We start from the raw sequence: 26420 nt of genomic DNA on the forward strand, positions 1-26420 counted from the left end.
AGGGATTTATTGATTTTTTTTTCCCCAATTTTTTGTTTGTCTTTTCCTCGATTTCTTTAAGGGAACTTTTCATTTCCTCTTTAAGGAGCTCTGTCATCTTCATAAAGTTATTTTAAGGTCGTTTTCTTGTGCTTCAGCTGCATTGGAATGTTCAGGTCTTGCTGTCTTAGGATCGCTGGGTTCTTGTGGTGCCATATTGCCCATTCTGTTACTGATGTGTTCTTACACTGGCATTTGCACATCTGGATTTGGAATGATTATAGGTCTGGGTGTTGATTCTTGTGTTGTCTTTGTTGGATGGGTGTTTTGTTCCTTTCTTATCTGTTTCCTTTATTACCTTCTGGCCTGAGTGGCCAAGGGTTCTGATGCCTAGCAGCTCTTTAGGTTCAGAAGGGTGTCTCAGCTGAGGTTTGTGGGGGTTTGGGTGCCCAGATTCACATGCCATCCTGTTCTTCCATCTAGTATGGGTTGTAGCTGTGCCTATGGAGTCTGCTGGAGTTTTGGGAAAGGGCTGGCCACAGAGAGGAGGATGAGGTGGGTGGGGTTGGATGGTGGAGTGGGTCTTGGGAGAACAGAATCCAGTGGGTGGCAGCTGTGGTGGTGAAGCCTGCAAGCAAGTCTCTCATCTATCTGCTGGCCAGCTGTTGGGGACTGCATCAGAGCCGTGGAATTCCACCAGAGTTTGGGGCCAGGCCCCGCTGCCTTGCTGGGGCTGAGATGGGAGGAAGGGTCATGGATGTGCCCTGGGGCTTAGAGTCTGGTTACCTCCTCTCTCTTTCTTAGATAAGTTCTCATTATATAGCCTTGGCTAGCCTGGAAGTCCCTATGTAGACCAGGCTGGCCCAGAACTCTCAGCAGTTACTTTAAAGAAAGGCTCAGCACATCCAGATCAGTAGAACAGGCTCGCCCAAAACAATCACCAACAAGTTTTCCACTGAAAATGGCAAATTCTTCTTGGGACCATCCTTACAGTGGCTGCAGCATACCAGAAATGTGAGCCTCAAGATGCTGTTAGGAATGTTGCAAAAGGTGCAGAGAAGGAGGGCTGAGGAAGTGGTGCACCTGTCAAGAGCTCTGTATTTATTTATTTGCAAAACCTTGTTCTTCAGTGCATTTTGTTTAAAAAGAAAACAAAACAAGAACAAAAACTGAATGGAGTTAAGTTGTTTTTGCTTTTATAAAATTTTGTGCCTGAAATAAAATAGTGAGGGAGAGACAGAGAAAGACCAGAGGAAGGAGGGAGAGAGAAAGAATGAGAGTGACATAATTCTTCAGGGTCTACACAGAAAAGCTAAGTACTAAAAGAAGGGAGACCTGAAGCTAGCTCAGCTCTTTGCATAGCAACAGCCGATTCCAGCTGTAACTCTCAAGGCAGCAACATAAGAATGGTAGAAGTATTTTACCCAGCCAAGGCACCCTTCACCTGTGATGGTATCAAGCAAGTGCTCTCAGTCACGAGGGACACCAGGACAGGCATGTGTGAGAGCTCTGCGTTTAAACATCACTTGAGCGAGGCATGGTGTCCTATGCCTCATCTTGGCACTTAGATTGCTTGGGTGAGAGGACCACAAGTCCAAGGCCAGCGCCTACACTGTACTTGGTGAGTGATAGGAATTCCAGCCATGCCCATGGTCGTGCATGCCCGTCATCTCCGCCTAGTCATTTCCGGGTCTGTGAGTGGGCCTGTGTGCGCAGGTGCGTCCTGGCTTTTATAACGTGGCGCCATGTTCCCCCCTGGTCCTTCCACAGGCCTGATCACATCTGTCCCTTTGTCTTGATAAAACTCTTGTTAGTAGATTCTGTCATGTGTTGTGACCTTTACTTTGGGGCCAGAGCGCTGCAAAAAACCTTTCAGTGAGACTGTCTCAAACCAGAACACAGCTTGACAGTGAACTCCAAGCAGTAAAGAATTGAAGAGCTGAAGAAGTCATTGCAGGAGGACTGTGATGAGGTCCCTTCAGCTTATACACAGACTCAGTACTAATCACTGTTGGATTAAAGTTACAGAATGGAATGTGAATGTTATGAACATGGACACTGTAAGTTGTAGAGCAAAAGTAGGAGAAGAAATGGGATTGGAAATGTGAATACTATGGTTTTCAACTTCAAAGCAGAGAGCTAATAGAGTCTAAAATTAAATAGTATGTACCTTTGAAACTTCAGTGAGTGACTTTCTTAATTAAATAGTTTAACAAAAGCAGTAAATAGTAATTATCAGTAGTTAATTATTAAAACAAACTGAAATAATTTTCATCTATTTTAAAAATAAATATCCTAAAATATGTAAGTTAAATTCCAATTTATGTATTAGTCACACTTAATAGATGTCTCCATTTTGTTATATTTGTTTCAGATGGTATATACTAAGACAGAGGAAAAGTTCAGAGAAAAAAGCTAACAAATGCCAGTGCATTCTCCTCTGTCCAGGTCAGGAAATTAAAGTTCCCAAGTGTAGAGGAAGGCCATATGTACCTCTGCAGAGTCACAGAATGCAGAGGAAGACCTTATTTATGTATTGCTCCATAGTCACAAGGTGCAGAGGAAGGCCTTATGTATAGCTCCAGAGTCACAAGGTGCAGAGGAAGGCCTTATGTACAGCTCCAGAGTCACAGGGTTCAGAGGAAGGCCTTATGTACTGCTCCAGAGTCACAGAAACAATCAGGGTCCTGATGCTAGTGTTACTTGCTTTAAATAGATGTAAAAATGTGGTAGAGTTAGTAATTCATAGTTTTATGTATCTGTTTGCCTATCTTGCGATGCTTTCTAACACAAAGCTTCATCAGCAGATATTCTTTTTAGTCTTTATAAAAACTATTTCACACATGCTGGTTCTCTTCTTCCACCATGTGGATCCCAGGGATAGAATTTGGTATTTAGAATTCTTTAGGTGATTTTATAGTATGATTGAATTGTTATAATTATATTTTAGCATTCTTGGAATGAATGATTAAATCAAAAGAAATACTGGTATTTTCGTTTAAAATATTCTTTGAAAATTTCATACACACACATACACACATAATCTTGATAATATCTATCCCAAATTCTCCCACTCCCTCCAGATCTCCCCAATGTGTGTACATGCTTATGCACACACATGTTGGTTCTCTTCTTCCACCGTGTGGGTTCCAGGGATAGAATTCAGGTGGTCAGGCTTGTGTAGCAAGCACTTTTACTCACTGAGCCGTCTTACTTGCTCAGTAATTCTCTTTTAATTATCATCTTCTTTCAGTACTTGCCTTCAGTTTGTCATTAGTAAATGAATGAAAGTTATTGTGAACTACTAAGTTTAAGTCCCTTTATAATAGAAACTCCCATGGCTTAGATTGTTATGTTGAAGAGATTTGCAAGAAGCTACAGAAGCTCCCAGTAGATGTATATATCCCAGGATTGTGTAGTCGGCCTCCCTGTTGTGAGTTCTCACACGCTCAATGGGCTCAGGTATCAGATATGCTTGCCAGAATAGCATGTGCCTCCCTGTATCCCTGGTTGTTTATTGAAAGTCTCTGAACTGGATTATATCATAAATAGACAAATACAAGATGTCCTGTTTTGTCATTTGGGTGAAAATATGGTCTGTTTGTTTTGTAGGTATGACCTGGCTTCTAGGGAGTGGCTGCCACTAAACCATTCTGTGAACAGTGTGATTGTAAGATATGGTCATTCTTTGGCATTATATAAGGTAAACTATCTCAACTCTTTACCAAGCAAGAAGTCAACTCTTCTTGTTGCTTTATGTCATTGAATAGCTCTTCATCTTTGGTTTTAATTGGTATAAACTTTGGTGTGATGGGAGTATATAATTGGCCAAGTTGTAATTGGAAATTGAAGTTGGAACTCTTTTAATCCATGGTATTGTACTGGGATACTATGGTTACAATGCCGAGTGGTTAAGAATGAAGATCCAAGTGTCAGTGAGCCCCATGCTTATTAGCAAGTTTAGCCACATTGCAGTGTGACTGAGTAATCATTTTCATTTCCTTGTTTTTGTGCATATGTTGTAGGATGAGGCAGCTTCATTTTCTAAGTCATTTTTTTCTGTAATACATCTCATGTGAAGAAGGTGCTTTAGAGAGATAAAGAATGTGATTTATTTTATTTTGTTCTTTCTGTATCTTGTTCCTAGTAATTCACTGAAAAGTACATTTTACTCATACTTCTTCAGCTAATAATAATAATAATGAGGTTGTAAACCAATCTTTCTGTTCTCAGATATTATTTTTTAAAAAGATGTATTTATTTTTATTTTATGTGTATGGCTGTTTTGCCTGCTTGTGTGTCTGTGCATGCTGGTCCACAAGAGGCCAGAAGAGGAGGGCATGAGAACCCCAGGAACTGTCAGTGGCCATGTGGTTTCTCGGAACCAAACCCTGGTCCCCTCCAAGAGCAGCAGCTGCTCTTAACTGCTCTGCCGTCTCTTCAGCCCTAGATTTGATTTTTTTTAAATGGTTTTAAAAATCCTGTTTACATCTTTCTTGTAGGATAAAATCTACATGTATGGAGGAAAAATTGATTCAACAGGGAATGTGACCAATGAGTTGAGAGTATTTCATATTCATAATGAATCATGGGCATTGTTAACACCCAAAGCGAAGGAGCAGTATGCAGTAGTTGGACACTCTGCACACATTGTCACACTGGCAACAGGCCGTGTGGTCATGTTGGTCATCTTTGGTCATTGCCCACTCTATGGATATATAAGCGTTGTGCAGGAGTATGACTTAGGTATGTATATTTTTCCCAGTGGATGCACCTTGAATATCAGATCAAAAAGCCCTACCCTTATTTGGACAGTTTAAAAATTCAACCTAACCTTGATCCAGTACTTTGCCTTCCAGTAGTTAATATCAGTATATAACTGGTAAGATCCAAGTTGTTGATGTCCCTGTGCAACAAACATTTGTTACTGTTAGTTTGCCAAAGATAGCCAAAACGGCACTAAATGCTTTGGGTATCAAAATGAGCATAATTTAAAACAATAAGCACTGTAAAATAATTTTGTATAGCCCTTTAGAGGTTAGTTTAATGCAATGTTATTTTACCTTAAGGTATAATCTTTCCTTGTGTTCAGTTTTGTTGTTTTTCATTGTATATAGGAGTGTCAGAATTGAAGTTTTGATAAAGTAGTCCTATAAAGTACATCTAAAGATCATTAAAGTACATCTGAAAATCATAAGGAATCACTTAAGATCATAGGAAATTAAATGTCTCTGAGAGAAATTTGAATCTTTAGTCTTTAAAATTTATTTTAAAAATCTGAATCTTTAAAAATTTGTTCTTTGAAAGTTTCATGCATGTATCCCTGCATGTATCTTGATCTTACCTACCACCCATTTTCTCCATCCATCTCCCCACAGGCTCCTCCCCAACACACCTTCTTCCCAGATTTATATCTCCTTTCGAGGGCTAACATACCGAGTCCAGTTAGTGCAGCCCGTTTGCATAGTTGTGGGGTCATCCACTGGGACATGAACAGTGTACTAGTACCCCTAAGGAAAAATGACTCTCTGTTCTTAAGACTAGAGCAGCCTTCCACTACCAGTAGCTTCTCAGTTGGGGGGGGGGGGGGGTCTTGGCCGCTCCTCCCTGCTGTATGCTGGAATTTTTAACTTGCTTGATTTTGTGTAGTTCCTGTGCAGTGACCACAGCTGCTGTGAGTCCATGTGTGCAACAGCATGTCAAGTTTAGGGGACAGCATTTCACAGAAGTTGTCTTATCCTCAGGCTCTTACATTCTCTCCAAGATGTTCTCTGAGTCTTGGGGCAGAGGTTGATACCTACCCTTCTGTGGCTGAGCACTCCCTCATTCTCGGCACTCTGAACCTTGAATTAATCACTACCCATTGCAAGAAAAGCTTCTTTGACCACAGCTCAGAGTAACACAGATTTCTCTACTTAAACACAATTATTTAGAAGGCAGCTTGACAACATGACTTTAGGAAAACAACGTCAACAGTTTCTCTTCTTGAGTCCATGACTTCCTGAGCTGTGAGTTTTGACCATGCTTACTGTAGCAGGCATGGAGTCCCTCCTGTGGAGTAGCCTTCAAACCTGACTGAAGAGACTGGTGGTTACCCACTGCTGATGGTCTTGTCACTGTTGTACCAGGGTAGGGTACATCTTTGCTTTTCAAGGGACCAGCATTGGGTACGACTGTTGGTGACTTCTTTCTCTCAGCAGCTTACATAATACCTTCTTAGCACTATGACAGCTAGCTAGCAGGAATGGCATTTCTTATTCTGTTCAGGATTTATTTTTCCATATCCTGAAACCAAAATACTCAGTGTCTTCAGCGGTAAGATTCTACCATCTAGTTATAGTGGGCAACCAGGAGCATGGCAACAGTCTATATTTTTAGATACTTGCCAGACTAGTGACCTGTAGGAAGGTAACCTGTAACTGAGATTTTGAGTTAGCATACAAACCTGCAGGCTTTCATAAGGTTTCTCTATGTATCCTTAGTTTTCATTAACCCAGCTCTTATTATTCTTTTCTCCCACAGCCCTTTTCCCCTACTTAAACATTTGGCTCCCAATATCCCCCCAACACCACTTCTTTCATATCACTTGTGCTTTACCACACCTAATAATAATAATAATAATAATAATAATAATAATAATAATAATAATAATAATTCTCCTTCTCCTTCTCCTTCTTCTTCTTCTTCTTCTCCTCCTCCTCCTCCTCCTCCTCCTCCTCCTCCTCCTTCTCCTCCTTCTTCTTCTTCTCCCTCTCCCTCTTCCTTACCCTCTCCCTCCTCCTCTTTCTTCTTATTTTAATTGTACTGGGGATTAAACCCAAGGTCCTTGTGCACGCTAGACCAACACTGCCATTAAGGTATGTCCCCAGAACCTTTTCTTTTGAGATGAGGTCTCACTAAATTGTCCAGACAGGCCTTGAACTTGTCATCCACCTGCCTCATTTACCTAGATAATATGATGAAAGTGTATCCTGAACTTCCTTCTTTTGCTCTAAGCTGTTTAGACTTTAAACTACTGTTTAAATAGTTTAAATTATTTAATGCTTAATAAGAAGAGGAGCCTGCAACATTGACTTTAACTGTCTTTTCTTTTCTAGAAAAGAACACATGGAGTATACTACACACTCAGGGTGCTCTTGTACAAGGGGGTTATGGTCACAGCAGTGTTTATGATCACAGGACCAAGGCCCTGTATGTCCATGGTGGCTACAAGGCTTTCAGCGCCAATAAATACCGGCTTGCAGATGACCTCTACAGATATGATGTGGATACCCAGATGTGGTAGGTGCTTTTCCTCAAGCTTTCCCTTGATGGTGTAGATTCTGGACAGGCAATTGGTTGAAAAATACTGTGCTACAGTTTGTTTTCTGTTCAGCATTGTGTGTAACAAAGTTAGGAAATAAATACGGTAAAAAGTTAATGTAGTATTTGTTTTGTTGCTGTCTGTTAGCTTTTCTGTTGTTAGGATAGTTAGAAAGTGCTTAGTGTTGTGGACTGATTTCACTTCTCATCCACTGAACTGTACTATAGATTTCATCTCTTCAGAATTCTCAGGAATAAAGTTGTGCTGATTTTAAACCTACTTAAAAAGCATAACCTTTCTTTTTTCCTTTTTTGGTGTTGGGGATCAAACCCAGGGCTTTGCACATGAATAGGCTGCACCATCAGTCAGTATACTGTTTAACTTTTGTCTTGATCAGCAAAGTGTCATTGTTGTGGGGCATTTGCTGGTTTATCCTTTTAAAATATCAAACAGGGTGTTTCATACCTAATTGATAGTTTTCCTCACTCTGAACTGTAGCTCAGCCTGTACTTTTAGCAAATGTAAATAAATTTGAGTTATGAAATAATTATAAAGCATTGGTCTCCATCTCCATCTCTCCCTCCTTCCCTTTCTGCCTTCCTGTCTCAACATACAACAGAGACCATGCTGTGGATGTAATTTTTTATTGTCATGGAGATCACTGTCCTCAGTGGCTGTGCACCACTGAGCCTATATAGTCGGAAGTTCTGATCTCTAGCTTTTGCATTACTAATAAAACATTAAGCATAAATTTTGATCTGTAATTTTATATAATTCTTACCCTGAAACTAGAATTATAGAGCCATAGGTTATGAACGTTTTAGGGCTCTTATTATACTTTCCTAAACTTCTTAGAGACTTTTATGAATTTATTAAGGAAGTGGCTTATATATAGGGAAAATCAAGTACTGCACATTTGTTGCCGAAGTTGTAGAGTAATTACATGTAAGTTGGCAGATAGCTAAGTATTTTTATAAAACTAACCTTGTATTTATTATTTTTAAATAAACTCAAAAGGACCATTCTTAAGGACAGCCGATTTTTCCGTTACTTGCATACAGCTGTGATAGTGAGTGGAACCATGCTGGTGTTTGGAGGAAACACACACAACGACACATCCATGAGCCATGGCGCCAAATGCTTCTCCTCAGACTTCATGGCTTATGACATTGGTAAGTTTCCCAAAGATGTTTTAACTTTAGCAGTATTTTCTTTGCCTATGAACAACATTGAGGATTGATGTTAAAATAATTGCACCATTTGAAAGAAGCCCAGCCAGGCAGTGGTGGCACACACCTTTTAGCACTTGGGAGGCAGAGGCAGATAGATCTCTTTAGTTGGAGGTCAGTCTGATCAACAGAGCAAATTCCAAGACAGCTAAAGCTACACAGAGAAACCATGTCCTGAAATACCTGAATAAATAAATAAATAAAGTTAAAAAAAATAAAGAAGTCCCAAGTGGTAGAATTTGTATTTATTTGAGTAAGGTTTCACATTTATTGAAAAGCATTAGTTTACATTAAGCTACATTAAATTCTTTTTGAAGTCATTCTTATTAATTGCTTGAAATCCTTTTTTTTTTTTTTTTTTTTTTTTTTTTTTTTTTTTTTTTTTAAGGCTAATTTAACTGGCATCTCCTTTGGTAACTGCCTTACATAGTAGTAGTGTGTAGTTGTAACCACAAGCATGTTAAGTTTGATGAGGTCTGCATTAGCTGTACACCATTTTCTAGAAACCTGTCTTTATGCATGCTTTTGACCAGAAGAGGGCAGTGTTTACTTATTCCTAGAAAATAAACATCTAATGTTCTTTTGTATTAATACCATCAGATATTCTTTTGTTTGTTTTTGTTTTGCTTTTTGAGACAAGGTCTCCCACTATGTAGCTCTGGCTGGCCTGGAGCTCTTTATGTAGATCAAGCTGACCTTGAACTCAGAGAGTTCCTCCTGCCTCTGCCTCCTGAGTCCTTGGATTAAAGGTGTGTACCACCACATCTGACTAGATGTTCATTTTAAAAATTATTCTTACTGTGGCACAATATACATAACAACACTCACCACCTTAATGTTTTAAGTAGTTTAAGTGAACTAAACATATTTATGATGTTATTTATGCTGTGTCATCCTCCATCTGCATGCTGGCTTCTCATAAACGGAAACCCTCTGCCCTTAAGTAATAGTTCCTCTCTTCATCTTCGCTCCAGCCTCTTGAAATCACATTCTTCTGATTGCCTCTGATTTTTACTAGTCTACGTCAGATGTTCATTTTTAAAAAATCTTGTTTATTTTTATTTTATGTGTATGAGTGTTTTGCCTGCATGTATGTTAAGTACACTGTGTGTGTTCAGTGTCCGTGGAGGCCAGAAGTAGGCACTGGGACTGGAATTACAGACAGCTGTGAGCTGAGATGTGGGTGCTGGAACTACACCCAATCCTTTGGAGGAGCAGTGAGTGTTCTTAACTGCTGAGCCATCTTCCTAGCCCCAGGTGTTTGTTTTTACAGATGTGGTTGTGCTAGCCACTGAGCTTTTTTTTTTTTAAAGATTTATTTATTATGTACACAGTGTTCTGTCTGCATGCATGCCTGCATGCCAGAAGAGGGCATCAGATCTCATTATAGATGATTGTGAGCCACTATGTGGTTGCTGGGAATTGAACTCAGGACCTTTGGAAGAGCAGCCTGTGCTCTTAACCTCTGAGCCATCTCTCCAGGCCACCACTGAACTTTTAAATTGAGAATGATGGATACGTTATAGTCAGTTCTTCTTCAAGCTGGAGGAAGCAGAGGAATGAGAAGGTGTTGGGAAGATGGAAAGAATAGCCTTGGGCATGCCGTGGTGAAAGCTGCAGGCTGATTGGAGGCTGTAAGGACAGAGGGCATAAGCTGATGAGTTAGAGGAAGGATCTCTGGGGAGTAGGTAAGAGGTCCAGGGGTCTTGCTACATTGTGGTTCCAGGTCTGGTCTGTTCTCCCTGTGAGGAAGATAGGGTTGAGGCTAGCAGGAAGTGAGGGCTGCTGCTGTTGAAGCTGAATGAAGGTGTGGCTGGATTGCAGAACCAGGGTGAGACAGTGGGCATAAGCATGGCTCTGCAGTGGCAGCTGATGTGAGCTCCAGCGGAGAAGCTGGAGCACGAGCCATGCAAAGGACAAACCAGGAGATCTGGAAAAACTAGGAAAAGACTTGGACATTCCACAAAGTTCAATAGGATCTTTTTTTAAATTTTCTGCCTATACTTTTTCCATTGCCTTAAGATTCAGAGGCAAATAGAAAAGAGTTGTGAGCCTGGCATGGTGGCACATGCCTTTAATCCCAGCATTTGGGAGGCAGAGGCAGGTGGATTTCTGAGTTGGAGGCCAGCCTGGTCTATAGAGCAAATTCCAGGACAGCCAGGGCTACACAGAGAAACCCTGTCTTCAAAAACAAACAAAAATAAAAAAATTTGTGAACCCCTGTATTTTGCTGTTGTAGACTATAAAATTGCCTTTTTTTTTTTTTTCATGACAAGATTTTACTCTATTGGAAGCCTCAGATTTGCTGTGTATTTGTAATTGAGGCTCACCTTGAACTCCTGGTCCTCCTGTCTCCACCTCCCCAAGTGCTAGGATTACAGATGTGTACCCATGCCTAGCTTAAAATTTATTTATTTACTTATTTATTTTGGTTTTTCAAGACAGGTTTCTCTGTGTAACCCTGGCTGTCCTGGAACCTGCTCTGTATACCAGGCAGGCCTTGAACTCACAGAGATCCGCCTGACTCTGCCTCCCAAGTGCTGGGATCAAAGGTTTACACCACCACCGACCAGCTGCATTAAAATTTTTAAGTTAGAAAATGTCTTGGTGGACTGGCTGGAGATGCATCTCGGCAGTAGAGTGCTTACCTGCCATACACAAGGCACTGGGGCTGATCCCTAGCACCACAAGGAAGAAGAAAATTCAGGACTAAAGCAGACATTCTGGTGGGTAAAAATGGCAGACAGTAGAGTGGATGCTGTGGGTGAGAACTGCATTCATTGATTAGCATCTCTGTGCAGTGCTTTTATTTCATGCCCTGAAATACTGCTGCTGCTGCTTTACACACAATAGCATTACTAAAATGGAAGAAAAGCATCTTTCATAAATAAGGCTGTGTTCACTGCATTCTTCTTTATTTTTTCTTTTCTTTTTCTTTCTTTCTCCCCGCGCCCCCCCCCCCCCCCCATACAGTCCTGGCTGTCTGGAGCTCACTGTGTAGACCAGGCTGTCCTTGAACTCACAGAGATCCTCCTGCTTCTGCCTCCTGAGTGCTGGGATCAAAGGTTATGCCACCACTCTTGGCCTGCATTCTTCTTTCTAAAGACTGTCAGTTCCTGTTGACTATAAATGACAGTCTCCTCTGAAATGTGTTTTTCTTACCCTAGCTTGTGACCGATGGTCAGTGCTTCCCAGACCTGATCTCCACCATGATGTCAACAGATTTGGCCATTCAGCAGTCTTACACAACAGGTAACTGGAAAGCTAAGGTTATGTTACTGTCTTACATTCTGTATTTTTTTATATCACTTTTCTAATAGTTCTATCTGAATGGTGAGAGGTTTGGGGAGAAAAAAAGGAGGGGGCAGTTTAAGTTCAGGCCAAGGTAAAGGGAACTGTGGAGACAAAGAGCAAGTTTGAAGTTTGCACTGCATCTAAGGGTGTGCTCAGGAACCCCTTTCTGACCAGCAGAGCTCTTTGTCCACCTGCCCCCGGGAAGCTTAGTCCAGGAAAGGATGTTCAGAGGACTGGGCCATGGCCCAGCAGTAGACTGCTCTCCTGGCATGCACAAGGTCCTGAGCTCCGACCCCAGCTCTGTGCCTTCCTCAGATGCAGCATTTGCCATGAGGACACACAGACTGGTCACTTTAAAGTATACTTTAAAGACTGAAACGCTAAGCAGCCCACTGATGTGAACTTTTCTCATTTTGCTGCTATTATTACTGCTTTCTGCTTCCCCCTTTAAAATTCAAATTTTATAAATCCTGATGGGTGGTGGTGGCACACATTTTTAGTCCCAGCACTTTCGTAGGCCGAGGCAGGTAGATCTCTGTGAGTCTAAGATCAGCCTGGTCTACAAAGTGAGTTCCAGGACAGCCAGGGTTACACAGAGAAACCCTGTCTTGAAAAATAAAAGAAAATTCAAATTAGTTGTATAAATATTTCCTTAGGTTTTCAAATTTTCTGTTAAATTACTTGTATTAGGAAAAGTACAAAAATGACATTCTGGAAATGGGAAGAATTGACCATTTAGAAGCTAGATATTGGGAAAGGTGATATCTTTAATCATATGATTACTGAATGTTTTTACAAGTATGTAGAGTTTTGTGGCAATACCATTCTAGTTCTAGATACCAAAGTGGGAGCATTTTTTAATTATTATCTTGTTAACTTAAGTGTTGTCTTGAATTGCAATCTGATTGTTTCGCTCAGAAAAGGTCCTAAGTGTCTCTTGAGGTTTTCACTTGGCAAGCATCAGCCACCTGGTCTTGCTGGTGGCTGGCTGTGCCATCTCTTCACTTGTATGTTCTTGGTGCTCTCCCAGCACAGGGTTAGGCACGTTGTGGGCATTTGATAGGTGGCAAGTATACTAATAGATATCTAACTAATAATATCAAATGAATGAATATTCTGTTAAAACATTCTTAAGTTTTACATAAACTCAGCAAAGTTGACAGTTTGTCATAAAGTATAATTTAGCCATGAATTAAAATCAGGAAAGCTGTCTGGATTATAATGTTTTTATTTTGTGTAATTCCTGTGGTGTGTTTGAATTTCAGGCAGGGTTGGAAGAGGCAGAGAATGGTAGAAGGCCCCATGGTTGCAATTTAATTGTATAAAATAATTTGCTGAAGGATAACTTTGACCTCTTCCTTGTGTTATCAGTTAGCAACACTTGATCACTGGTGTCTGACTTAATTGTTACAATTTTAAGAGAGGTCGAAGGAGAGAAGGCTGTGAGACTGTGAGGTTGTTAGACAGAGAGGCAGCATTTCTCTTAGTTGCCTTCTCTAAGACTCCCGGAAGACTCCCAGAGCCATGGTGTGATCTGAGATGTCCAGAACTTCGGAGGACACCAGCTGTGCTCAGTTTAAGCCACAGATTTATTAACTAAATCCAACTTGATTCATGTCAGACTCAGGAGCCAGTAGTGAGGTAAAAATCGTGTCCTAGAGTTTCTCTTTTTGGTTATTGAAATGTCTGGTTTTCAGATATTTTAATGAATACAAAGCCACACAGTCACTATGCTTTGTTTAGCCCTTAGTTGGTTTGGAGAGAAAAATTGAAGATCAGTGCAGGTGAGTTACCAAATTCCTCATTGTAGAGTAGTATTAAACCTGCTTGGAGCTATAGGATATTGGAGATGTGAGAAGCCTTGCTTATCGCAGTCCAGAGATAACAGAAGAGGTTTCTTTTGAGGATGCAAATGTCGTTGTGAACTTGGATTTAAAAATATTTGGTGTGTTTCATCTAGTGTAGTTCTTAACTCTAGCTAGTGAGCATCTTTTTGTAGTAGCACGTGAGTCTGACAACCCTGGTATGTCTCTGTTGTACATATTGCAAATGCATTGTAAGCATTTCTTGACCTAGACATGAAATTGAATTTTTCTCTAGACAGGTCTAGTAAGGGAAGGAAGGAAAGAGAGAGAGGAAACAGTGGGGGATTGTTTTGTTTTGTTTGTTTAGCTTGGGGAAGAACATCTAATTCAGACATATCCTGCTTTTCCAAAAATTGAGTTTTAAACACCACAATCTAAGGCCTAGTTTTTTCCATTGTTACTGGATTGGTCTTTTTAGAATACAGGTTGGGCAGGCAGGGTAGCTCATGCCTATAATCCCAGCACTCAAGTGTCTGAGATAAGAGGAATTCTTCAGGGTTGAAAGTCCTAAGTTTTAGGCCAGCGTAGGCTACAAAGTTCTGAGTGAGACCATATTTCCAACAAGCAAAAGCAAGTTAAAGAAATGTTGTGTGTCTTGTTTTTGTAAAGGGGAATAAACTATGTGTATATCAGACCCTTTTTTCTCCCAGAAGGTAAATGGCTACATATTCTGTATATTTTTCTCTGCATTGCCCATTCCTCCACCATACACACATCTAACAATATACTGAAGATCACTCTGTGGCACTATATCTATGTAATTTCTAGAAAAGTGACTTAAGGGTCAAAAGGGTAAATATGTAGTTTTGTTTCAAGTTGCCAAAATCCTTTATGTAGACTTTATAATCTTACATGCCTAGCAGCAGTGAATGAGTTTGCCTGTTGCCCTGAAGCCTCACCAATTCAAATATTATGTAACATTTGTTACTTTTTTTTTTTTTGCCAGTTTAACAAGTAACAAATTTTACTTTTTTCTTCTAGGTAACAAATGGCTCAACAATGTAGTTCTAATTTGCATTTCTCTGACTAAAGTCAAATTTCTTCATATTCATAATGACAGCTGCACTAATTTTCCCTGCATACGAATTGAAATATGTCACCCACATAGTTCCTTTAGTCTTTTATGGACCTTGACTCAGGCAACACCAGGATTCATGGCTTCAATACAGAAATGATTCTCAGGACTAGCCAGTATGTTGCAAAGTCTGGCTGGTAGTGGCACACTCCTGGCTGTTCTGGGAGGCAGAGACAGGCAGATCTCTGTGAGTTTGAGGCCAGCCTGGTCTACAGAGTGAGTTCCAGGAAAGGCTCCAAAAGCTACAAAAAAAATCCTGTCTCAAAACAACAACAACAACAACAAAAAGACTTAAAAGGAAAGTGCTCAGGGAAAGAATAAAGCATGAGTGTGGCTTCTAGAAGAGGAGTCACACTTCGGGTGTCCTCATGGTGACTATACATAGCTTTTTAGAATTTTATTGTGCAACATGTTTCCATGGGACCCTTCTGTCTGTTCTCTTTGATAATTGAGAGTACAAGTGGCACTGGAAATGGATCAGATGGCATTACAGACTGCAAAGATAAAATCAGGCCCTGTTAGAGGTTTAGGACATGGTTTTTCTCTGTAAATAGGGCTTCTGGTAAGATTCTTAGAGAATGCTGTGTTGATATCGAGGAATGGGGAAAGACCTTAAGCAGTTATTAATTGGGTTAGAATTCTTGCTTTCTCAGTTGGCTAAAGGCTTCCAGGACTACTTTTCCTGTCTATAATTTTTCTCTCACTCTCTATGTAGCCTTCTTTGTATTAAAATTTCTCTGCTTTTTCCTTATTTTTGTGTATGTGTGTGTACTCATATGTGCATGTGGGCCCTACATACTAGAGAAGAGGGAGGTGGGTCTCCTGAAGCTGGAGTTTTAGGTGTTTGTGAGCTGCTTGTTGTGGGTACTAGGACTCAAACTGTCATTTGAAAGAGCAGCAAGTTCTTTTAACTACTGAGTCATCTCTCCAGCCCAGGAGTCTGTCTTCTCTCTAAAATAGAAGATGTCATTTCCGCTCCAAGGACTACAACACCTTCTGGCCTCACTGGGCACCCATACACAAGTGCACATACCCTCATGGAGACACACACACATACATACATCTTTTTAAAATGCCACTTTCCCTGTGTACTAATTTTCCATGTGCACATTGTCAGGTAGATTATTGAAAGTGTTCTGAGTGATCACCAAGCAGAATGGAAGGTAGAATTTAGAGAATAGATGATAGTAACGGTTTTTGAGACTTTGAAAACAATTTCTCAGAGCACTTAGAATGACTCAGTTATGCGGTGGGGCCACGTGAGTGCTGTAGCATACCTATGGAAGTCAGAGGACAACTCTGTGAAGTCACTTCTCTCCTTCCGCCGTATTATGGGTCCAGGGATTGAACTCAGATCGTCCAGGTGGGTGGCAAGAGTTTTACCTGCTGAACCATCTCACCAGCCTCTCACAGGATTTTTAATACTTACAGGTTTTCTAAAGATCGACAGTCAAAAGTTTAAGCCAGGCATATAAAAATCCTAGCACATGGGAGACAGAAGCAGGAAGATGCCCTAAGGTGGAGACCAGTCTAGCCTACAAAAGTTCTAGACCAGCAAGGGCTGCACAGCGAAACGGCTCTCCAATTTCAAATTTTCCAACAACAAAGCCAGCCCTATGTCATGCATGTGTTGTGTGCATTGTCAGTAATTCCTTCTCTCTCTCCTCTAGTACCATGTATGTGTTCGGCGGCTTCAACAGCCTCCTCCTCAGTGACGTCTTAGTCTTTACCTCGGAGCAGTGTGAGGCGCACCACAGTGAGGCAGCTTGTGTAGCAGCAGGACCTGGTATCCGGTGTCTGTGGGACACAGGGTCATCTCGATGTACCTCCTGGGAGTTGGCGACTGAAGAACAAGCAGAAAAGTTAAAAGCAGAATGTTTTTCCAAAAGAAGTATGTTTTTTCTACTTAGAATTTAAAGATCTAATTTTATCTGAATTATAAAGGAACTTAATATCTGTGCACTTTTTATGTTCACCTTATTCTCTGGTTATTTATTAATAACTTGTACAAGGTCTTTGGATGGGGGTCTTGTGGCTCCTGGAAGCTGTTAGCAGGTGATAATTCTTCCCAACATTCTGTAGACTTTGTATAACAATTCCAGGTCTGGCTGCAGGTGCTCTGAGGCCATGCTGTCTAGTGGGATTTTGATTTGGTTTTGGTTCTTTGAAGCAGAGTCTCACTGCCTAGCTCAGACTAGCCTCAGACTTCTTGAGAACTTCCTCCCTCAGCCTCCTGAATGCTGGGATTATAGGCATGCACCACCAGCCCTACCTGTGAAAATTTTTGATGATAGAAAGGTTACATACTTTTCTTTGTTCAGTATAGTAGCCACTAGCAAGCTGGTGCTATCAGATATTTGAAATGTGGCTAGTCTGATTATGGGGCTGATTGTTTTATTTATTTATTTTTTAGTTTTATAAAAGTGCATGTAGTGAGCCAGGTATAGTAGCACATGCCTATAATCTAAATACTCAAGAGGCTGAGACAAAAAGCCAAAAACATCAACAATAAAAGAACTGTATGTGGCTATTGGCTGCTATATTGGTGATAAAGGTCTAAGGATAAGGATAAGACCGGGGGATAGCATATAGCCAATTGTTCTGGTGGACAGTGGTAGAGCTGCTGTCCTCGAAAAGTGTTTCCAGCCTCTTTAGCTGGATACAGCAGTGCAGCATGTTAGACGCACTAAGGTCCCTGCTTCTCAAGCCCCTGAGTTGTTACTGTTTTGTCTCTTTATCTACTTGCTTAATGGTTACCCTAAGTACCACTTCACCAACTCAGTGATTAGCATGGACAAAAATCCTTGAAAATATAGGAAGAATGCTTCCAAGATACTTTGTTTCTATCAATCAGTTTAAAGTATGAGACTACATTACTTATCTAGTAAGACCAATGTTGCAGTTAACATGAGAGTTATATTGAATAGAGACTTTTTATTTCCTGGTATGTGCCAAATTAAGCTGTGCGGGGACATAAGGGTCCTGGAGACCATGTTGTCTATTGGAATTTTAGTTCATTGATAGAAAACAGATTACCAGAACCTGTGAGAATTCCTGACTCTCCCAAAACAGTTAGAATCAGTAGAATAATAACCAATTTTTAAAAATCAGCTTAAATGTTAGTGTATTAGAAATATATTATCTCAGGTGGTTCAGTATGAACCCATTAGTTTTGTCTCACTTTCTGGGTAGACCTAATCCTGTTACAGTAAACCTAGCAGGAAAAGCAGCCTAAGGTACAAACTGACCAGGAGAATTTCTGTAACATTAGGCCAGTGGCCTCTCTTCCTGATTGTTTGTGTCATGTCTATAAGATCGTTTCACAGATGGGGCAGCGTGACTTTGTAGCTTCTCATTTGGGGATTAATGGGAATTATGTGAGGTCTACAAAGTGTGTAAGTTCTGAAACTCACAGTCTTGAATTCACATGTGTATGGAGTACAACTTAGCATGTGCCTCCTGTGGGGTTCTTGGTCACTAGATATACCTGCCCAGATATGCCTTGCATTTGTAGCTAGGAGGAATGTCTTGGTCTCTTGTATTACTTTCTTTGGCTTCTGGGCAGCTTCTGGTGTTAATTCTATTACTCGTTGATATAGAACAATACTCGTTTGTCCTGAGAAGAAAAGCATTCAAAGGCCTAGCCAGATCTTCCATTATATCTTAGAATTGTTACAAAGTTAATTAACAGACCTTTGCTTTTCACTTTCTGTATACTTTTTGAGGGGACAGTTACAAAACAGTACTTTTCAAATTGTCTGCTTACATCTGTTTTATTTTAACCTGAACATGGCGGTGTTTTTTTTCCTTTCAGTTTAACCCTATATTTGCTTCCCAACCATTGTTAGGAGCTTATCTGTCTCAGATTCTGCTCAACAGAGGCTGCCATATAGTTGATGTGTTCTTCTTCTCTTCATAGCCCTTGACCATGACAGATGTGACCAACACACAGATTGTTACAGCTGCACAGCAAATACCAATGACTGCCACTGGTGCAATGATCACTGTGTCCCTGTGAACCACAGCTGCACAGAAGGCCAGGTCAGATGCTGTTTTTCAAGGATTTTAGAGGAAAGAAAAAAATGCTTGTTGAGTTTGGGTATACTGCAGATTTATTTTTAAAATGACATGTAGATTTGAATTTTAACCATTGCTCAGATTTTCTCTTAGGAAGGAATGTTGTATACATCCTGATTATAAGGGTCTCTGTAGCTACTGAGGTTTGTGTGTAGTGACTCAGAAAAAGTGTTTTACAGAATGTCTTTGTCTTATATTTTGACTTAGCATAACTTTTGTGCTCACCAAATTCTATTTTAAATTTACATGATAATAGACTAAAGAAGATAAGGTGACCCAGCTTTTATTGTCTTTAATGGTTCATGACATGTTTTCTTCCCAGTTTAATGCAGTTCATAAGATATAAAAAGTTATATACTGCTTCTCTGGGCAGGGGGTTGGGAGGAGCCCTAGAAAAGTCTCAGGTTCAGCTTTCACATTTTACAGATAAATGTTGACTGAGGTGTGGTGGTGGAGGTGGTTCCAGTGGGCTACCTTGCCAGCTAAAGGCATGTTAGTGAGAATGCACTGTGGTGTTCCCACTATAGTACCACTTCTTGTTCATTTTATCTATTTAATTCTGTCTGTCTGTCTGTCTGTCTACCTCCTTCTCTCCCTCTTTCCCTCCCTCCTTCTCCCCCTCCTTCCCTTCCTTCCTATCTACAGTTACCGTACTTGGTTATATTACTGTCTTTAGGACCCTGTTAGTCCTCACTGAGTTCTTTGTGTGAATATAAACAAAAGCACTTCTCCACTGTGTTCTAGATCTCCATTTCCAAGTATGAAAGTTGTCCCAAGGATAACCCTATGTACTACTGCAATAAGAAAACAAGCTGCAGGAGCTGTGCCCTCGACCAGAACTGCCAGTGGGAGCCCCGGAATCAGGAGTGCATTGCTCTGCCAGGTAGGTAGGCCTTGCACTGGAATACCCTCTGTGAAGGGCCAAAACGTGATCCTCCCTCCCTAGGTTAGGTTGAACCTAGGAAAGAGGAGCATTTTCTGTCTATTTAGCCCTCTCACTATTTGGGGGAATTATTTTGCGTTTGTTTTTAACTTAAACATGGTTCTTACATATTTATTCTACTGGCCTTTGAAATAAAGGGAAGCGTCATCTGTTCTGAGAACCAGACGGTAGCTGAGATCCACATCACAAACCATGTCCCACTTTCCCTCCTGCTGCTGCGATCCCCTGGTCCTAGAGCTCTGTAGGTAGTCTCAGCAGCAGTCAGGGCCCCCCGTAGGAAGCACTTCCTGACAGTTCAGTGAGGAAAGATTTCTGCATCAGCCTCGTCTCCTGATGGGACCTTCGTTCCTGACTATTTCAGTGGAGATTCAGAGTGACAATTTTAGGTCCTAAGACCAGCTAGCCATGACTAAATCTCTGTGATATATTTGCTTGATCAGGATATCCTGGAAGCAGGGCTTCTATGGCTCTCCAACATCTGAAGCTTGAGTAGGGCAGTTGATCTGGACTCTTTGAACGAATTTTATTTAGTTTGCCAAATGGGCTTTATTTTAGTTCATGTTCTATTGCTATGAAGAGACCATTACTGAGGCAACTCTTATGAAAGAAAGCATTTAATTGGGGGCTTGCTTATAGTTTCAGAGGATATTATCATCATGGCAGGAGCCTGGCAGCACACAGGCCGATATTGGAGTGAGAGCTGAGAGCTACATCCTGATCCATAAGCAGAGAGGCAGAGGGAAAGTTATAGAGATGGGACCTGGCATGGGCATTTGAAAGTTCAAAGTCCACCCCGGTGACATACTTCCTCTAATGAGCCCACAGTTACTCCAACAAGGCTATGTCCCCTGTCCTTCTCTAATAGTGCCGCTCCCTGGTGAATAAGCATTCACATGTATGAACCTGTGGGGATCATTCTTGTTCAAACCACTGCAGACTTTTTGTGCTTTTTGTTTTGTGTCTCACTGTAGCTGGAGAGCTGCTCTCCAGCTCCCACCAAGCCCCGGCAGTCCTGTAGCCCACTTATAAAATAAGCACACAGATGCTTATATTATTTAAACTGGTTGGCCTAATGGCTCAGGCTTCTTGTGATCTAGTTCTTCTATCTTAAATTAACCCATTTCTATAAATCTATACCTTGCCACATGGCTCATGGCTTACCAGTATCTTACATGTTGGTACTCATGTCGGCGGCTGGCAGCGTCTTCTCACTCAGCCTTCCTGTTTGCAGAATTCTCCTCTCTCCTTGTCCCGCCTATACTTCCTTCCTGGCTACTGGCCATTCAGTGGTTTTATTTATTAACCAATCAGAGCAACACATTGAACATACAGAACATCCCACAGCATCTCACACTTTAATATCCAATAGAATACCTAGGTACCTGTTAAAAGGCATATTCTAATACAGGCCTTGAGAGCCTGTAATTTTGACTCACTGCCAATACCACATTCTGAGGAGAAAGTTTTTCTGCTCTTAAGTTATACCTTTTCACAGGCCTCTCACCGATCTCAATAGCTGTTCCAGTTAATGAACATTAACAGTGTGCTCTGGTTCTGAGGAAATTGCTGGCTTGTTTACTTTCATGCTAGTGTCTAGGAGCAACCGTGCTTCCATGTAACTCTTTATATGAGTTCAGCACAATCACAGGAAGAGATTGTAGACTTCCTTTGTGTGCCATATTACTTTGAGGTTTTCCTTAAACCAGTCTCCCCTTTCACCTCATTTTTGGTATGCCTGTGCATTTGCTTATACCTTCTGTCTCAAGATATGAAAACAGGGTAGCATTTGGAGACTTAAATTTATCCATTCCCCAATTCAGTTCCATTTTCAGTTTACTTTTTCCTGTATATGCACATCTTTGTACAGATAAGTATACATGTGTGAGCATTGGAGGCCAGAGGTTAACTTCGGTATATTCCTCTATCACTATCCACATTCAATTGTTTTGAGATAGGGCTCTTCACTGAATGTTGAGCTCACTGATTATCTATACTAGCTGACTCGAAAACCTCAGGCATCCTCCTACCTCCAGCCCTTAGCTGAGATTACAAGCGAGCAAAACTGTGCCTGGCTTTTTCTGTGGGTCCTGAGGATCTGAACTGGGTCCTTAGACTTGGCACAGTATTTTACCCACTGAACCATCTCCTAAGCCCCCATTTGCAGTTTTCTATCCCATCCTTCCATATACATATTTATTTGTATGTTCTTCATTCAAGATTTTAGTCTTGTTTTTCATTTTTCTTCAAGAAGAGTTGCACCAATCTCTAACCATGGCAGCACGTTTGCCTTTAGGATGTAGGAGCATTGACCCAGAGTATACTTCCTGAGAGCCAGGAAATGTTACTGGTGAATCTTTTAAAAAGGTCTTTTATTCTGGGGCTGGAGAGAAGGCTCAGCAGTTAAGAGTACATACTGTTCTTCCAGAGGACCCAAACTTGGTACCCAGTGTCCATTCTGGGGAGCTCACAACCACTTGTAACTTCAGCTTGGATCTGATGCCCTCTTATAGCTTCTGTGGGCACTGTAGTCACATGTATAAAAACCCATACTCAAGTGGCACATATAAACATAATTTAAAAAATAAGTAATTTTATTTAAAAAGTTTTTTCTTATATGTCTGATACTTTCACCACATCCTAATGAAGCACCTGGAATTCAGATCAGAAGAATGAGCTTAGATGTTCAATAATTGAACTAGTAATATACTACTATATAATTCTAAAACTTTGTTTTTTCCTCTCTCCCCTTTATAAAAGAAAATATCTGCGGCATTGACTGGCATTTGGTTGGAAACTCATGTTTGAAAATCACTACTGCTAAGGAAAATTATGACAATGCTAAGTTGTCCTGTAGGAACCACAATGCCTTTTTGGCTTCCCTTACATCCCAGAAGAAGGTGGAATTTGTCCTTAAGCATCTTCGGTTAATGCAGTCATCTCAGAGCATGGTGAGTTAACATTTTCAGAACTTTGGTTTCTAGGACCCACCTTTCTTCTGAGGGCACAACCCCAGCTTATGTGTAGAAGGCCACAGTTGCATATCATGTACCTGATCAGAGACAGAATTCCAGTAAATGATTAATAATAGACTGTGGACCTGTACTTCAGAGTCCCTTGTTTTTTTTTTTTTTTTTTGGTTTTTCGAGACAGGGTTTCTCTGTGTAGCTTTGCGCCTTTCCTGGATCTTGTGCTGTAGACCAGGCTGGCCTCGAACTCACAGAGTCCCTTGTTTTAATGCCTTTCAGTACTTTAAATATTTTTATTAGTCATGTTTATTAAGTAAATTTTAAGGTATGAATATATGGAATTAATAGTAATATGTGCACATATTTTGGTGTCTTAGGGTTTCTATTGATGTGAAGAGACACCATGACCATGACAACTCTTATAAAGGCAAACATTTAATTAGGGCTGGCTTACAGTTTCAGAAGTTCAGTCCATTATCATCATGATGAGAAGCATGGCAGTGTGCAGGCAGACATGGTGCTAGAGAAGGAGCTGAGAGTTCTACATATTGATCTGCAGGCAACAGGAAGTGAACTGTGTCCAACACTGGGCGTACCTTGAGCATATGAGACCTCAGAGCCCACCCCTACAGTGACACACTTCCTCTAACGAGGCCACACCTTCTCCAACAAAGCCACACCTCCTAATAGTGCCACTCTATAAGCCAAGAGTCTATGGGGGACATACCTATTCAGACCACCACATCTGGTGACATCAGATTATTTTATGTTGGTTTTATATCTAGATTCTTCTTGGGAGAAGGGATAGTACAAAGCTAGTTAGCTAGGTGTTATTAAGCCATTTGCTTCCCTTAAGGTATTATTATAGCATGTAATGTGATCCCCAATAAAAGTGTAAGACCTGGCTAGCCCAGAAGAGGGCACTTTCTTGCTAAGGCTTCTGAATTCAGAAAGGTCCAAGTCTTACTGGCTAGCCAAGCTCTTGAACGGCTTCTAGTTGATACTGCATGATTCCATTTGGCATTTTTCATGCAAAATCCAAGAATTTTGATGCTCCAGTCAATTAGGTAGATATTCACAAAGCAATTATTCCATCTGTGCTGGCTGTGGTACAGAGAGATGTAGAGTATATGTTTTTGTCTAGCCAGGAGAAAACAGAGTGCAGCACAGCATTTCTCATTTGGCACCAACTTCTCATGACATGTGGAAGCATGGTGTGGGTCCTGGCTGTTAAGTCTCAGGAAGTCCGTATATCCAGAAATGAGCGCATACTGGACTATAGGAGGATTTCTGACAGTTAAATAAAAGCTAGCATCCCGCAGGAACTTATGAAACTGGTTCCTATTGGTGGAAGTGTTAAGGCAGCTCCACATAGTTAAAAGGGAGGTTTATTTGAGGGTTTTACTTACAACAAGTAAAGGGATAGGTTACAGGATCTGGGAGAGGTGAAGTGCAGTCCAGCGGTGTTCTCTAGAGAACTCCGCGCAATCTACCATCCAACATCCGGGATTACCAGGAACCAAGAGAGCCAGCACATCCGGATCTTGGGTCTTAAGGGTTCCCGTCTCGCCCACCTCAGGGGCAGGCCATAGGTAGGCGTGACAGTTACTGGAAGCCTCACTGGTGGTAGTACTTCCAGGTCAAAGCTGTAACAGCTACCCACTACAGGTTCCCAACTGTCCAAAAGGAGTCATTTCCTTACCTCTGGTAGAAGAAACATATGGCTCCCTGTGGCGCCTAACAGCATATCAAGGCACATACTAGCCTCCAGACCCCTCAGTATCACAAGTACCTATTACACATTGCAAAGTCCATGCTAGTCGCCTGGCCCTTCCCTCCCCAGATACCTGTCCTCCTTATAATCCACGATTCGTCCACCTCACATATTCTCTCTTTATCTCTTGTTATCTCCACTATTCTTTCCTACTCTCCCACTTCCCTAGCCCTGGCCATATCCAGTCTGTTTCTCTTTCTCTCTGCTCTGGACTCTTCCAGATGCCTCTGGATATTTTCTCTATCTTATTCACAATAAAAAACCTTACCCTAATAATGGAGCAGTTGTATCTGCAGTTTCTTTACTGCGCCCTTAGCATACATTTTGTGTCTGCCATACTGGCAGGACTTTTGTAGCAGAAGTAGACTCCAGGAGCTGAGGGAGACATAGACTGAGCAGTCAGCTCTGAGATGACACCAGAGTAGACAAAGAGAGATGAGTGATTAGAGCAGGTGGAGGAGAAGCAGCTGGATAGGTGGACTTGAGAATTTGGAGTCAAATATGGTGGGTGGCAGAAACAAATGATCCATACCTTAGGAAAGTCAAATCAGCACCTTGGTTTGGCTGGGAGAGGCTGGGCCCCTTGGGAAGGGGTCCATTTGTGCCCCTCCCAGGTGTTTGACACTAGGCGTCTGACGGGGAGGGGACAGTGAAGAACTGCTGACATGACCGCCCCATTAATGGGGAGGTTTTTTATTGTGAATAAGAGAGAGAAAGCATCCAGAGGCATCTGGAAGAATCCAGAGCAGACAGAAAAAGAAGCAGACTAGGCATGGCCAGGGCTTGGGAAATTGGAGAGAATAGTGGAGATATTGAGATAGCAAGAGGAAACGAGGTGAGAGGGGTGTGCTGTGAACAAATCATGTGGATTATAAGGAGGACAGGTATCTGGGGGAGAAGGCCAGGAGACTAGCATGGATACTGAGGGAGCCTAGGGGAGAAGTGGCTGCCCACAGAGGCCAGAAGAGGGTGTTGGAACTCCTGGAGCTAGAGTTACAGTTGTAAGCTGCCTGATGTGGGTGCTGGGATCCAAACTGGTCCTCTGGAAGAGCAGCATTATCAGCAGAGCCATCTCTCCAGCTCCTATAAAGATTTGTTGTTTTGTTGCAACAGGGAACCAGGCACTGTGCATCATGCCTTTAATCCCCGCACTCAGGAGACAGAGACAAGCAGATCTTTGTGAGTTCAAGTCCACCCTCGTCTATATAGGGAATTCCAGGCCAGCCAGGATTACATAGGGGCACCTTGTCTCAAAAAACCCAAACAAATAAAGTTGAAATGAGAAAGAAATTTCAGGACTATCCAAGACAGGAGCTCAGTGGTAGAATGCAGGCCTAGGAGCCACTCACTGGGTTTCACTCCTTGCAACAAAAGCAGAGGAGGCAGAAACTATTATACAGGTTCATAACTGTTTAAAATAAAATGTAGTGTGGAGTTAGATAACTAGCTAAAATGTGACACATACACATATACACATGATCTCACCTTTAAAAGAAGAAGGAAATCTGTCACCTCGAACAACACAGATGAGCCCGAGTTTTGGCAGGTGCACAGCAGGAAAACTGGAAAAGAAAATGTATGTGTCAGCCTGTGCCCGCCCCTTGGCTAAAGGTACAAATTTTAAATCATCTGAACTGGCCATGGAGGCTCAGGTAATGATCTGTGGTCAGTCATACAACCAATATTTTATAAGTATTAGTAAGGTGACTTTATTTATGAACCATATTTGTGGATGATCATTTCGTTATAGCACTTGTCGTAGAACATAAGTAGTTTGAAACTTGATTATTGCTTTACTGCTGATCTCTGGGAGTCTTGCTGTGTTATCTTCTTTGAGCTATTTTTATGCTTTGCAAAACGATCATATTGAAATGATCACTTATTTTAATTTACCTTGCCTGAGTTTGGGGAATAA

The 26420-nt window shown here is 41.3% G+C and overlaps 1 protein-coding gene across 4 annotated transcripts in view; it reads left to right on the forward strand.

Moving 5' to 3' along the window:
* The window catches only part of Atrn (attractin), a 150002-nt gene that overhangs the window by 53197 nt on the left and 70385 nt on the right, over positions 1–26420 (forward strand). For all 4 annotated transcript variants that reach the window (XM_052725495.1, XM_052725497.1, XM_052725498.1 and 1 more), the window contains exons 7-15: positions 3592–3682; positions 4482–4725; positions 7077–7260; positions 8300–8454; positions 11679–11763; positions 16416–16636; positions 18665–18786; positions 19567–19705; positions 22523–22713. In XM_052725495.1, the coding sequence (XP_052581455.1) occupies positions 3592–3682; positions 4482–4725; positions 7077–7260; positions 8300–8454; positions 11679–11763; positions 16416–16636; positions 18665–18786; positions 19567–19705; positions 22523–22713 (1432 nt within the window). The remainder of the gene's footprint in view (positions 1–3591; positions 3683–4481; positions 4726–7076; positions 7261–8299; positions 8455–11678; positions 11764–16415; positions 16637–18664; positions 18787–19566; positions 19706–22522; positions 22714–26420) is intronic.

This window comes from Peromyscus californicus, unplaced genomic scaffold, assembly GCF_007827085.1.
Source record: "Peromyscus californicus insignis strain IS unplaced genomic scaffold, ASM782708v3 Scaffold_7__1_contigs__length_154581171, whole genome shotgun sequence".
In the NCBI taxonomy this organism is placed as follows: domain Eukaryota; kingdom Metazoa; phylum Chordata; class Mammalia; order Rodentia; family Cricetidae; genus Peromyscus; species Peromyscus californicus.